The 14,006-nt window shown below is 48.5% G+C and overlaps 1 protein-coding gene across 1 annotated transcript in view; it reads left to right on the forward strand.

Moving 5' to 3' along the window:
* SMYD2 (SET and MYND domain containing 2) overlaps nucleotides 1-8,524 on the forward strand; it is a 50,937-nt gene extending 42,413 nt beyond the window's left edge. Inside the window, exons 8-12 of the mRNA XM_003802047.3 lie at nucleotides 1,201-1,311; nucleotides 1,995-2,115; nucleotides 3,357-3,531; nucleotides 5,450-5,558; nucleotides 8,091-8,524. Coding sequence (XP_003802095.1) covers nucleotides 1,201-1,311; nucleotides 1,995-2,115; nucleotides 3,357-3,531; nucleotides 5,450-5,558; nucleotides 8,091-8,171 — 597 coding nt within the window. The 3' untranslated portion in view covers nucleotides 8,172-8,524. The remainder of the gene's footprint in view (nucleotides 1-1,200; nucleotides 1,312-1,994; nucleotides 2,116-3,356; nucleotides 3,532-5,449; nucleotides 5,559-8,090) is intronic.
* The last annotated feature ends 5,482 nt before the right edge of the window (nucleotides 8,525-14,006 follow it).

Here is a 14,006-nt window from a genome sequence, read left to right on the forward strand (position 1 = left end):
ACTGTCTGAGCCGTGAGCTCTGGTACAGCTGTGGCCTTTGTCGCCATCTTCTGGAACCTCTGTTTGTTGCACTGTGTCCATCAGTCCTGTCAGAGACCATGAGGCAGGCCGTGGCCGGGGAGGCCGGGCAGGGCTGGCTGCCATTTCCCTCCGCCATTGTGTTCTCACAGATCTGAAACACTTCGTTTTGGGAAAACCAGTGCTTTGGGGGTTACTTGCCCTTCAGAACAGAAGGAACCATTCCCCAGGTGTCAGAGTGAGCCCTGACATGTCCGTGGGTCAGGAAGGGCTTGGCTGCCCCCGCAGCACCGAGCCCCGTGCGTGTCCCTCTCCTGCCTGCCTGGTGGTGCCTGCAGTCACTGGCACGCTGGCAGCTCTGTGAAACCCATCTGTTCAGTCAGACATTCGCCTGATTGTGTGGGACGAGCAGCCAGGGCTGTCCCAGTGAGCAGATAACGGACATCTAAATGCTGGTCTCCTCCATATGCTCCCAGCCTCAGTTACAGACCCTAATAGGAAGGGGCCAGGGCAGGAGAACCCATGGAGCCAAAGGTGAGACTTTCCCGGTCCCCAGCCCAGGGGCATCAGGATCTGCTGCGGCAGCAGCAGCCAGGAGTGTCCTAGAAGCTGGGTGTGCCCTCCGCTGACTTCTGGCCCGCACAGACCTTCTTGTTCCGTTGCCAGCTGATGTGGGGAGAGAAACTCAGTAGCAGTTTGTGTGTGTTCGTGCCCTGCCCTGCACACACCCAGCGGGACGGCGTGAAAGCAGCTGAGGCTTTCCAGGTTGTGAAATCAAAGAGTCTGCACAAAGGCCCAACCCTGAGGTGGAGTGGAATCTTTGCCCAGGGGCCCTTTGCATTTGTATCTGAGACCAAAGCAGCCACCGCTGGAACAGACCCCCAGCTGCTATCTTTGGGGTGGAGGGAAGCGGGGATCCTTTCAACCCTCCAGTGTCCCTGTTTCAGGGGCTCCTTCATTCTATAGATTGTTTCTCTTAGCTGTGAGAAGGAGGACAACATTAGGTGGCCACTCAGTTTAGGAGTTGAGCGTTTAGCAGTAGACAGCACATCCCTGAGCTGTGGCCCTCATTATCCTCCATCCCTGGAGGTGGCACAAGGGCAAATGACCGCAGAGCTCAGCAGTGATAAAGACTGAGTGCACCTGTACCAGACTGAAGCTTTACCTTTCTGGACCCTGTAGGTTTTTACCAGCTACATCGACCTACTGTACCCAACAGAAGACAGGAATGACCGCTTAAGAGATTCTTACTTCTTTACTTGCGAGTGCCAGGAGTGCACCACCAAAGACAAGGTAAGGGCCCTGACAGAGCCAGGGCACTGTCTGCACTCTGACCTCGGGACCTCTCTGCAGAATGAGCTCCTCTGTCTCACATGGGCCTGTCTCCTCACAGACAGTTTTAACCCTTTCATCCCACCTTACAAAGACAGCCAGAAGGAATCCAGTTTGACCAGGTCTCTGTTCAAACTTGCTCCTACGAGCAGTTGACAACATTTCCATTAAACTATACAAACAAGACAAGGATTGGCCCAGTTACTATTATATTTCATGAAAAGAAATAAATGCTCAAAAGAAAAAGAGAAGGAAAAAGAATTGTAAGAATTTTCAGGAGTTTTTAACCTGTTCACCAGAATGTGTGGAAGTGTTCCTGGCCTTGTCCAAATTGTCGTTTTGGCAATGCCACCCCTCTTTATTCTCTTGATTCATAGACATGCGAATATACGTATTTGCCCATAGCAAACACACTCTAGATAAGGTTGTCTAGAAAATTAGTGTAATTGCTTTTGTTTCTATAAAAAGGCAGTGGAGTATTGAATTTCTTTTAGATCCATTGCCTGATTTCCTTCTATGCTTTTGTAACCTTAAAAGGGGCAAGCCACTACCTCTGCATAGAAATATGTATTATTTAAAAGGTTTTCCCATCAATATGGTTTCCACGGGAGGTAACTGCTTACACTTGTGGACATTTCCTTCAGGATAAGGCCAAGGTGGAAATCCGGAAACTCAACGATCCGCCAAAGGCAGAAACCGTCCGTGACATGGTCCGATATGCACGCAATGTCATCGAGGAGTTCCGGAGGGCCAAGCACTATAAATATATCCTTTACAACCGCTCTGGCAGTTTTCCAGTCCCTTGCCGACAAGACATGGTGCAGAGCTGGGCAGAGGAGCAAGAGATGGATGGGTTTAAGATTCGTAATATTGGCTCAGTTCCTATAGCATAGTGGTTATAGTGCCAGCCACATACACGGAGGCTGGCGGGTTCAAACCCAGCTTGGGCCAGCTAAACAAGGACAACCACAAAAAATAGCCAGGTGTTGTGGCGGGTGCCTGTGGTCTCAGCTACTTGGGAGGCTGAGCAAGAGAATCACTTAAGCCCAAGAGTTGGAGGTTGGTGTGAGCTATGTTGCCATGGCACTCAACCAAGGGTGACATGATGAGACTCTGTCTCAAAAAAAAAAAAAATAATAAAGATTCTGAATATTGAAGGAAGTATGTCTTCTGGTAAATGGATGAAGGCAGTGACCACTGTGATGTGGTTGTGACCCTGTCAAACGTTACAGTGATGTTCTCGTTCCTGCTCATTTGTCTAGCTTCCCCCAGCAGGGGAAGGCTGCGAAGAATGGAACTCTGAAGGCCCTTGTGTCCTGGGCATTTTACTTTGGGCAAGGCACAGTGCCAAGAGCCTGGCTCATTTCAAGTCTCTTCCCAGGGAACTCTGAGTAGCAACTGTTGTCATTCCCGTGTAGCAGATGAGGAAAAAGGCTCATAGATATCAAGTAGTTTGCCCAAAGGACACAGCTGATGGTGGCAGAGCCAGGATTTTGCTCAAGCTCTGCTATCAGAATCCACGTTCTTAACCACCACATAGTAGCCTTTTCTTGAGAGCTGAAAAAGGATTTGATTTGAACCCTAAAGGGTAGAACTTTAAACCAATGAAAGGAAATGAGACAAAGGCACGTGTTTCTCAATGTTGGAAAGAACATGGCCGTGGTAGGAGCCATGCTCAGGGTTCCAGCTTGGGGGAGGATTTGGATTTGGTAGGGAGACTGAGGGTTTGCGATCCTAATCAACACTGTTTATGTCAGAACTGAGAGTGTGTACCCTGCGGCTAACATTTTTTAGTTTTGTTTAGCAGTTGAGGTCATCAGATTCTCCCAGTTTATTTCTTTGAGAAAAATGTAATTCCTTTCACTTTTTCTTGGCTTTCTGTAATTCACTGTTTCAGAGGGTGAGGGTGTGAGTGGAGTGGACAGAAGAACTCCCCCTTGAACCCTGTCAGGGGCTGTCTCCAGGCAGCCTGGGCCCCCTCAGTCCTTTCCTTGACTCCCTGGCACCCCCTAGTGAGCTGCTGGAGATCTGCGAGCTCAGCCAGGAGAAGATGAGCTCCGTGTTTGAGGACAGTAACGTGTACATGTTGCACATGATGTACCAGGCCATGGGCGTCTGCTTGTACATGCAGGACTGGGAAGGAGCCCTGCGATATGGACAGAAAATCATCAAGCCCTACAGGTGATTGCGGCGGCTATTCCGACCATCCTAGCTCAGAATGGAATTTGATACTCGGGATGCGTACTGTCGCTGTGCTGCCATCTTCCCATCCCATGGGAACACGCCTAGAACATGCCTGTTCTCTGCACCCACATCTGGAGGTACAGGCACACCACTGCTCCACCGAGTCAGGCTGTTCTCTCCAGCATCCCAGGGAGGCAGGTTAAGATGATGCTGGGTGTCCTGAGGCAGTGTGCCTCCGGGTCCCATCTCCATAGTAGTTAATTCCGGCTAGTGTTTAAAAGCCACTCCTTTACTTCTTTCCACACCTACTTTTCCAAGTTAAATGGCACTTAGGAGTCGGAAAGGGGTAATCTCAGGAACTCTTTCCATCATCACTCACACCGTCAACTCCTTTTGCTTTTTCAAATTATAGCCCCAGTTTGCAAGTGAGGAGACTCTGGGACCAGTGGGTCTCTGTGGTTATCTAATGTCCTCCCACTCCAAGTTTGAAAAAAAAAGTTGATTTTTCACTTCAGCAACAATGAATATTAGCTGGGGCACGTGTCCTGTCTGAGAAGGTTATTAAACCTTTAAGTGGTGACAGAAGTCATGATATCTTCTGGCTCTGACTAGCCGCTTCACAGCTCGGATGGTCTACATGATGTCACTGGGGTACTTGTTAAAGGCACTGACATTTTGTGTTTACAGGGTCTGCCCAAGACCAACTGGACCAGTAGATGAGAATCTCTGGTCATTAGACCCAGAATTCCTTATGTTCCAGGAGTACCCCAGGTGTTTCCTCATGCATTTGAGAAGCCCTCGTTGCCCCTTTAAGTTCTGGGTTTGGGGACTGTAAAGTTTGGCTGGTCTGAATGTCCACTGCTCAGTCCACCCTCCTCCACTTACCCCACTGTGCCCTGATGAACCAGCAGGGGGAGCCCAAGGAAGCCAGCTCTGGGAAACAGAATTTGTTAAATCAGAGATAATCTCAAAGCCTTCCCTTCCTGCTGACATGGGTGAGGAGGTCCTCTGGGCTCCTGCACACTTCCCTGTGTTAGATCTGTAGGGCATAGACAGACAGACATTATTCCAGACTGTGGGGGTTCTCCCAGCAGGGCTCTACTGTGCCAGAGCCTTCCCGAGCTGAGCTAACCTTCAGTGAGACCTATCTCGGGCCCTCTATGGGGCTGGTCCCAGGGCTTCTTCCGGGCAGCATGCTGCCTCCTGCCCAGGAATACAGCTAGAACATGTCTCTTTTGGACTGACATTCAGGATAGACAGGGTGGAGCAGGCCTGTGTGTAAATAAACACCTCCTACTCACATAAACACACACGCTTGCTCACCCAGGAGCTGCTGCTTGAGCCCTGTTAGGAAAATGGCTCTTTCCCTGGCAATTCCCATCAGTCAGCCTTCCCTTAAAACCAGAGAATGCCTACTGGACAATAGAGAAGGAATGCCTAGAAGAAAGAGGTGGGGGTCCCTGGACCTCAGAGAGCTTAAGGTTTTGCTAAACCAACTCATATTGCAGGGTGTAACAGAAAGCAGGGGTCTTAAAACACACAGGGGTGTGTGTGTGTAAGTGCACTGTCTTTCCAGTGGGAGGTGATCAGCTAACTGCTGCCCTCATCCGTGGGGCATTTACTTTAAAAGGTCTTTTCCCAGGGCCTCATTTTGGGCACCTTAACCGGAATCGAATGTTTTAGTTCCATGTGTCTTTGTATAGAATTTCTCCTGTGGCTTTTATGTAGCTTTTTTGAAACACACAAAGTACAAAATAATGAGCAGTGTCTACAATGACCAGGCAGCATTGGGCGGTCCACACTGTCCACCCAGCACTCCACCTGCTGCTGTGGAGAGGGGGGCATATGCAGGGCCCTTCAGCAGCCTATGACAGACAGCCTGTGACCGGTGGCCTGTTGTCTTCTCTCCTCGCAGTAAGCATTACCCTCTGTACTCCCTCAACGTGGCCTCCATGTGGCTGAAGCTGGGAAGACTGTACATGGGTCTGGAGCACAAAGCCGCAGGGGAGAAGGCCCTGAAAAAGGTATGTCTGTGTTCAAGGTTAGGGTTCAAGGGACCAAATGGCCTCCTGGACAGTCTCCTCCATGCCAAATAGGCCGCATGGCTCAAGTGGTAGAGGGTGACCAGCTATTACTGTCACCTACCCTGTGGCCACAGGAGCAGCAGGGAGTGGGCTCAGCAGTGGGGGGACTGAGTAGTTGAGCCTATGCCCTGCTTACATCCAGGCCCCCCACAAGGAAAGGGTTGTGCACAGCAGTGGGACTGCCCACAATCACAGGCCCAGCCACTGGCCACGGAGAAGGGGGCCACCCCTGACCCTGTGAAGCCAGAGAAGTGGTCCCAGGCCACTGGCGAGCGATTCTCCCATTTGCCCTTTAGGATTTACGGAATTAGGATGCCCAGTTGTGAAATCCAGGAAGTTGGGTATCGAGAGTCGCTCACTGTTAGGATCATGCATTTTCTGTTTCCAAAACGCAGTTAACCATCATCACCATCTGTTGAGTGCCAGTTACATACTAAGACCCTCTTGTTTCTTTTTAATTCTCACAAAAATGAGATAGACTTTCAGGATGAAGAAAGTGAGGTTCAAGCAGGTTAAGTGAGTATGGAGCCCCGGCTAGGTAGGTGGTGGGGCTTTCATGCCAGCAGGGGGGCTTTCTGCATGGAAAGCTTCAGCTCCTCCACTTGTGCTCTGATGAACACCCAGAGGGAGCCTGGCCCCTGGGCAGCATTTGCCCTCAGTCTTTGAGGCTGCCCTGTGCTGCCAGCAAGGGCATTGTACAGTAGCTCTGAATGATCGTCCTGTGTGTTAACTCTCATTGTTCTTTACGTGGAAGTTTATAGTTAATACAGTGGAATTTGGGGGACAGTCTACTCCTGTAAGAGACTATTTATAACAGTCTGGCCTGTTGAGAAATGAGAAATGGAGTTTGTCTCCCAAGATAACATTACATACTGTCTTAGGTTGGAGGGGAAATTAGCCAATTGGGTCACAACTGTAAAGTGCTGGCAGGTAATTAAACAACAGAGCAGTGAAGGCTGGAGCAGATCTGAGCAAGGAATATGAGTCTTAAAATTGACACAGAGGGCAGGGGAGGTGTTTGGACCATAGTTCAAAGTGAAGGAATGTGTTTATTGTTTGGGCTGCCTTCTACTGGTTTGACCTCTAGGAGTAGAGTATATGTAGAAAGGAATGCTTGTCATTGTCACAGATCATCAGAAATTCCCTATTGGGAAGTAATTGAAGTTTTTTTCTATCTGTGAGGAATACCGTTGACCAAGAAAGAACAAATGCATTCTTCCCTAACCAATCCATTTAATATAAACTTTCTAAATGCCAGAAACGATTTGAAACATTCTGTGTGTATTAACAGCCCTGAGAAGTGGGTCTTGTTCCACTCTTACAGATGGGGGGAGTGAGGTACAGGGTAATTGCCCAAGGCCACACAGCTAAGAAATGACTGAGCCACTGGAAACTCAGTCACTGTCCAGTGCCTGACCGTGCAGACACCTTGTGAAGTACGTTCTCTCTACCATCCCCCAAGGAAACCTGCATGTGTTCTTAAGTTTTTTAAAAATATGTATTAAAAGGAAAAATGACGAACCTGGGTCCTTATAGCAAAACCCCATCTCCACAAAAAAGAGAAAAATTAGCCAGATGAGGTAGCCTGTGCCTATAGTCCCAGCTGCTCAGGAGGCTTAGGCAGGAGGATCACTTGATTCCAGGAATTAGATGTTGCTGTGGGGTAGGGCGAGGCCCCTGCACTCTAGCCTGGGTGACAAAGTGAGACCTTGTCTTAAAAAAAAAAAAAAAAAAGGAAAGAATATCATTTTTTTTTTGGACAGAGCCTCAAGCTATCCCCCTGGGTAGAGTGCCATGGCATCACGCTCACAGCACCCTCCAACTCCTGAGCTCAAGTGAGTCTCCTGCCTCAGCCTCCCGAGTAGCTGGGACTACAGGCGCCCGCCACAACGCCTGGCCATTTTTTGGTTGCAGCCATCATTGTTGTTTGGCGGGCCCGGGCTGGGGATTCGAACCCGCCACCTTAGGTGTATGTGGCTGGCGTCTTAGCCACTTGAGCCACAGGCGCCGAGCCAGAATATCATTTTTGAATAGCAAAAATGGTCTAGCCATGTTTTACAAATTAATAACTAAAACCAAAATCAGTTTAACGTGAAGTTCACTATGGCCTTTTCTTGTCCAGCATTACCTGTTTTCTTGGTTGAACATAGTCAAAAAGTTAAGTCTTTAAAGTATTTTTGACTGAAATATCTAGAAGGTTGGGGCAAAAGAGTGTCATGGAATCGGTTTCTCTACCTCATTCCTCCAGCTGCTAGCTGGATATTTTTGCAGAATGGATGACTAATTGGTCACCAGATAACCTTGTTTCCTTTGTTTAAAAAGCCATATTATGGAAAAGAACATAGGCTTCAAGAGCCAGTCTGCATCCTGTGCCTTAAAGCAGAGAGGGTGAACTTGAACCAAAGTCAGTGGGGGTGGGGGTGTGAGGGGATCACCATCTAGGCTCTCACCCTTTTTCTCACTCTTTCCTAGGCCATTGCAATCATGGAAGTAGCTCACGGCAAAGACCATCCATATATTTCTGAGATCAAACAGGAAATCGAAAGCCACTGAGACCACGCAACATTTTAGTTTTCATTTAAATACTTAGTTCGGAAACCTTGAAGAATTTGAATGTTAGAAATCATATCCATCCATTCGGCATTTCTGTAAAATAATTGGAATGAAAACACTTATTGCACTTAAACCTTGCACATGCCATACTTGGAGGTTAGTCTCAATCTTGAACTGTAATATCAAATTAATTTTGAATGTCTTTGCTTTCCTAAGAGATAATGGCACGGTTTTCATATATAATATACTCTGGACAGATTGAGTTTTAAAAATGCAATTATTTTTCTCTTCACGCCTCTTGTAATGTTCTGAACCAACTTGAATGTTGAAAGAGAATAAAACAGATCGCAGTACTTGAGGTTCATGTTTTCTTCTGTCTGTGGGAGGATTTCCAAGTAGGGGCGAGAGCCTAGTCTTGGAATGGACGTGACACCTGTTCTCCATAATTCAGCGAGCCCCAGCTTCCTCTCTGGGATGAGGTCAGGCAGCCGCTTTATTCTGCAGTTGCTTTCATGAGACAGTGCCTAGGGAGCAAGAAAATGGGAAGAAAGGTGCAAGATGGAAAGCAAAGTATCTGTGGTGAATAACATGCACGGGACCTGAGTGCCCCTCTGGGGCAGAGAGTGTCTCCAGTCTTCGGTGCCTGGTGTCCCTCCAGGGTTTAAAGGTGCTTAGTACAGGCTTTGTTTTCTTGGCTTTCCCCCTGCATGCCTTTGAAAGCAGACTTTCCATCTCTCATTCTGTTGATTATTCTGTGTAGTACTCTCCTTTTTTGGAAAGACTCCAGGGTAAGCTTGAGAAGGGAAAAATTTTTTCCTTACCAACCAACCCTGTGTTGTTGAGCAAACACTGATCTCTACCCACGCAGACAGGAGGAATCCAGCTCTCTGGATTCTCAGCCTGGACGGCAGCAACCTGGGGAACTGTTTGTTAGCAACCACTACACAGAAGGACCCAGCACGCACGCCCGCGCGCCTGAGTGCAGGGGTATTTATCTTAGGAAAGTGCCTTATAGCCCAGAGAGAAGAACTTCCCCATGGGTTAACAAGGAATGCCAGCCGGAGTTTACACTTCAGTTATCTTTCACAGGCATGAACTGAAAACAGCTAAAATAGCTGTAAATGTGGTGTTTTCCTTTCATTTCATCTGTGCGTGCGTTCGTGCACACACACACCCTTCTCACATACCATGGGATTCAGCAGGTAGAACCATCCTGTCCAGGGAAGCAGGGTAAGACATTGATTGAACATCAACCCTTGAATATGCAAATACCCTTCAGGTACACAAGGAAGAGTAAGGCAAGGTCCCAGGTGAAAAGAACTTAGTGTTTTAAGAATGTACAGTGGCTCACGTCTGTAATCCTAGCACTCTGGGAGGCCGAGGCAGATGAATTGCTTGAGCTTAGTAGTTCGAGACCAGCCTGAGCAAGAACGAGACCCTGTCTCCACTAAAGCTAGAAAAAACTAGCTGGGCATTCTGGTAGTATTCCCAGCTACTTGAGAGGCTGAAGCAAGAGGATCTCTTGAGCCCAAGAGTTTGAGGTTGCTGTGAGCTATGAAGCCAGAGCACTCTGCCAAGGGTGACAAAAGGAGACTCTGTCTCCAAAAAAAAAAAAAATAATAATAATCAAATTTACTATATTTTCTGCGGCTATGCTCAAAATAAGCTGAACCTACCATTTCTATAGGCTCTATACAGTTTATTAAAATAACACTTGCCCAGCGTATTCAAATAACACAAATGTATATGGAAAAGGGGAGCTGCTCTTTCGTCTTCCTCTCCAGTCCAACTCCATAGTGGTAACCACTGTAAAGAGTTTCTTTATGTGGTCCTGGTTTTTCCTGTGCCTGGATGATGTCTCTCAAACAGATGTAGAAAAAACAAGGGCCGAATGGTACTGACATGTGATTTTGTAATCTGCTCCTCTGACTGAACAATAAGGACCCAGCACTTACAGAGCAGCCCGGTTCTTTTTGGAGGCAGGCTTTATCACCTGGGATGCATATGTGATGATTTATGTAGCTTTCTCTTATTTGTGGACATTTGGTTTTTCCCCTTTTGCTGTGATTGCAAACAGTGCCACAATGAATAATCTGAAACAGAATTTTGCTGTCATGTGGTACCATTTTGGGGAATAGATTCCTAAAATTGCAATTTCAGGATCAAATAGTGGGAACATCTTTTATTTGAATAAATGTGGCCACATATCCTTTAATTAAAAAGATTTGATCAGGTATCAACAGAAGAGTATTTGTTTTCCTCTCCCTCATAGCACTGTATTATCATCTATAAAAATATTTTTTGACGGAGCTTGCAGTGGAGCTGGGGCAGGCACCACACACAACCATGCCACCCACAGTCTGTGACATAGCATTAGGGCCTCAGGATGGACAGTGTGTGTGTGTAGCGGGGGGCTGGGCTCCGGGACAATCCCCCAGCTTTGTGTGGCCCTGGGTGTGGGTGTGATGGCACTCAGCTATTTGCTGCTCTGTCTGAAGCTGTTCATCCACGTGGGTCATGAACCAGTGCCCTCCACCCTTGGGCCCGATATGCTGGGAAGGAAGATCCTCTATCTGCTGAGCTCCTTCAACCACACGAAGTGCACTGTGCAGGTGGATGGTAAGGGAGGGCTGTGCCAGGGTCTAAACCCCCAGCGGATGTCCAGTGCACTCTCTGCTGTGACCTGGGGCCGTACAAAGAAGGTTTTTCCTCTAGGTGAGATTGAGCAGGTTTCCAACAAGGATGACTTCTCTGGAGTAAGCAGTGAAAGAGACCTCCTACGAGAAGACGGTGCAGTGTGGGTCTGCATGTGGGCCATCCCCACCACGTTATCTCGAAGAGCGGCATGGTCCAGTCTGTGGGACCCAAGGCCAAGTGTAGTGGCCTGCTGAGCTTTGCTGGGAAGATTTTCAGAGAGGAGAGGCCCCTGGGATTCTTCTCACCCTTAATCTCTCACCTCCTGGGAAATGTGGTTTTCTTTCAGGGCTATAAGCTGCTGGCCCACCCACTTCATCAGTGCTGACCTGGTGAATGATAGTGTGGGTGACACTCCAGGGCAACTGGGAAACGACCAGAATCCAGATTCCCAGTTCAGCCAGGCCCTGGCCATCTGGAGCTACAGCAAGTTTGTGGTGAGGAGTGCAGTGAGCACACTGACCTATCCCTGCTGGTCAGCCACCTCGTGGCTGTGAGCAACTGTGGGCTGCAGGCCGGGATCCCCTCCTACTCCCCCATGTTCAAACCCTGGATTCACTGCCAGATGTCTCTAAGTATGTACGACCAGCTTTTCCAAGGCTCCGGCCTGTCTTTTAGGATCATGCTTTGCCCTGGAGTAACCTGAATTATCTAAAACAAACCATATTGTGTCAACTGGGCCACCATAGGTGAGGCCTGATCATCTTGAGCCACCTGCAAGGTGACCCCAACCCAACAACACCTAGATGTGCTCCAGCCCACCTGGGCTTTGGTTTCCATATTTGATATGTGTCTGACTCGATATGGGTATGGGCTGGGGTGGGGCTGTGTCCAGTGGATTGGGTCACCTGTCAGACCTGGGGAAGGTAGGGTGGGGTGGGGAATTGGGGCAGAATCCTCTCACTTCCCAGATTTGGCCATCAGTGATTAATTCAATCTCTAGCCCTTTTCTCTTCTCCAGAGGTTGGGAAGTTGAAGATGAAAATTCTTCTAATCAAAGCTTGGTCTTTTCCCCATCCAAAAGCTACCTAGTGGCCTACCAAGAGTCGCCTCATTAGAAATAAAGAGGCTGGCTCGGCGCCTATAGCTCAACCGGCTAAGGCGCCAGCCACATACCCCTAAGGTGGCGGGTTCGAATCCCCAGCCCGGGCCGGCCAAACAACAATGACGGCTGCAACCAAAAAATAGCCGGGCATTGTGGCGGGCGCCTGTGGTCCCAGCTACTTGGGAGGCGGAGGCAGGAGACTCGCTAGAGCCTAGGAGTTGGAGGCTGCTGTGAGCTGTAATGCCACGACACTCTACCCAGGGAGACAGCTTGAGGCTCTGTCTCAAAAAAAAGAAAAAAAAAAGAAATAAAGAGGCTCCAATCACCCTCATCACTCAGGAAATTCCACATCCTCAGGAGTAGTGAGGCAGGAACTGGGGAGAAAGGCCAAATATCTTTCCTTGATGCCAGAGAAAACCCCCCTTGTCTTTGACCCACAGATCCTCACAGCAAAAGGATTCTAACAGTTTAAAACATTACGGGCACATTTCCAGTCTGTCATTATGTTGCTTTAAAAACGTCTCCCAGGCTGAGCCCACTCAGGTTTGCAGGCTCCCCTGTGAGCTCGTCAGGTCCCAAATGCAGGAGCCTTATCAGCCGTATGTCTTCAGCCTTTCAGGCCTCTCCTGTAACTGAGCTAAGAGACAGGACCATCCCTTTCGCTGAGCCTCTTTGGAGAGCATTTCCCTTACTACTTAACCCATTTACTCAGCCTTTGCCCTTAGCTACTATTTCTCCTTCCGTTCATACCCAAATTTTCCTACCTTAAAAGAGACATTCGGTTCCCCCACTGTGCAGGGCTAGCTTACAGGCAACAATATTAGCCTAACGAGTTCCTCCCCTTGAGTTCACTGCCTTAGTGCAAGGTGCCGTAGGGGCACTACTAGTGGGCCATGTCTGCCACTAGGCCAATAGCTGCATTCACTATTATCTTTAATTTTGCCAGATAGGATAGAAGCCCAACCCATCCCATCAAGCCCTTAGGAATTGTGGCATCAAGACTGAAAAATTTACTTATGATTTCTTGCCTAGGAATCATCTCTGCTTATAGCACTTATAGTAGTAGCCATTGCATTAAATTGGGAAAAGCGATGAGATGATATGGGGAATGAAATAAAAATCAGAATCGAACCAGAATCATCTTTTCCCCTTAGGAAGAACTGTAATCACACTAGTGTCCTTCCTCACTCCCTCTGCCTCAGACCACCAGGAAAACAGAGGACTCTACCTGGTTGAGGGCACCCCCTTAAATGCCCTCTCATGTGTGCGCATTCCCTGTGCAGCATGTAAGCTCTCCATGTCTTCATCTCCCCTCATTTTAGACAGTAAACACTGGCTGTTCCCTTCTCTGAGGATGATCTGTGATATTATATGCCTATTTGGTATCTCTTTACCCACTATTGGACACTGTGGGTTGTAAAGTACATTCCTTGGCCTGAAACTGATGTGGTATCTTCCATTGTACACTCTGAGCATTGCGTCTACCACCGGGGAAGCAAACCCAGTCCAGATCTGTGTCTCACCAGGACCAGGTGGTAGCCTCCTGGGGCTACTGGCATCAGTCTGACTTGCCAGCATAGTTCAGGGCCTTTCCCCAGGGAATCTGCCAGAGAGCCATCTCTGTCCCTTTAGGCAGTAAACACAACAGTTCTTACTGGCATTTTGTGTCTCAGAAGGTGCAAGAGGACCATGTCTGGATTCAGCTGTGTCTGCACTGTCGCAGCCCCAACATCCAGTCATTCCTGGAGCCGGTGACTGTCTTAAGCGAGCACAGGATATCTGCTTGTGGACTCCAGTTCCCTTCCAATGCTGGAAGGAGTTTGTTCGCGTGGGCATGGATATGTGCTGCTTGAGCGCTCCTCAAATTCCAAGGGCCCATCCCTTTCATGGGCTGGTTTTCCACTGCCCTTCTTCCTGACCATGTTGGCCAGCACCAGTGACCGGCTAAAAACCAAAACACTGCGTCAAGCAGTTCAGCCCACTGAGCTGGTTTTTACTCTCTTCAGTCAGAGCAGCGGGTTCCAGACAGGGGGTTGTCCATTCACCTTGGATCTGTAGTGGATAAGCCAAGCAGCTCCAAGTTCATCTCAAGAGCT

Source organism: Otolemur garnettii, unplaced genomic scaffold, assembly GCF_000181295.1.
Source record: "Otolemur garnettii isolate 467f Iridium unplaced genomic scaffold, OtoGar3 scaffold00229, whole genome shotgun sequence".
NCBI classification, from domain to species: Eukaryota; Metazoa; Chordata; class Mammalia; order Primates; family Galagidae; genus Otolemur; species Otolemur garnettii.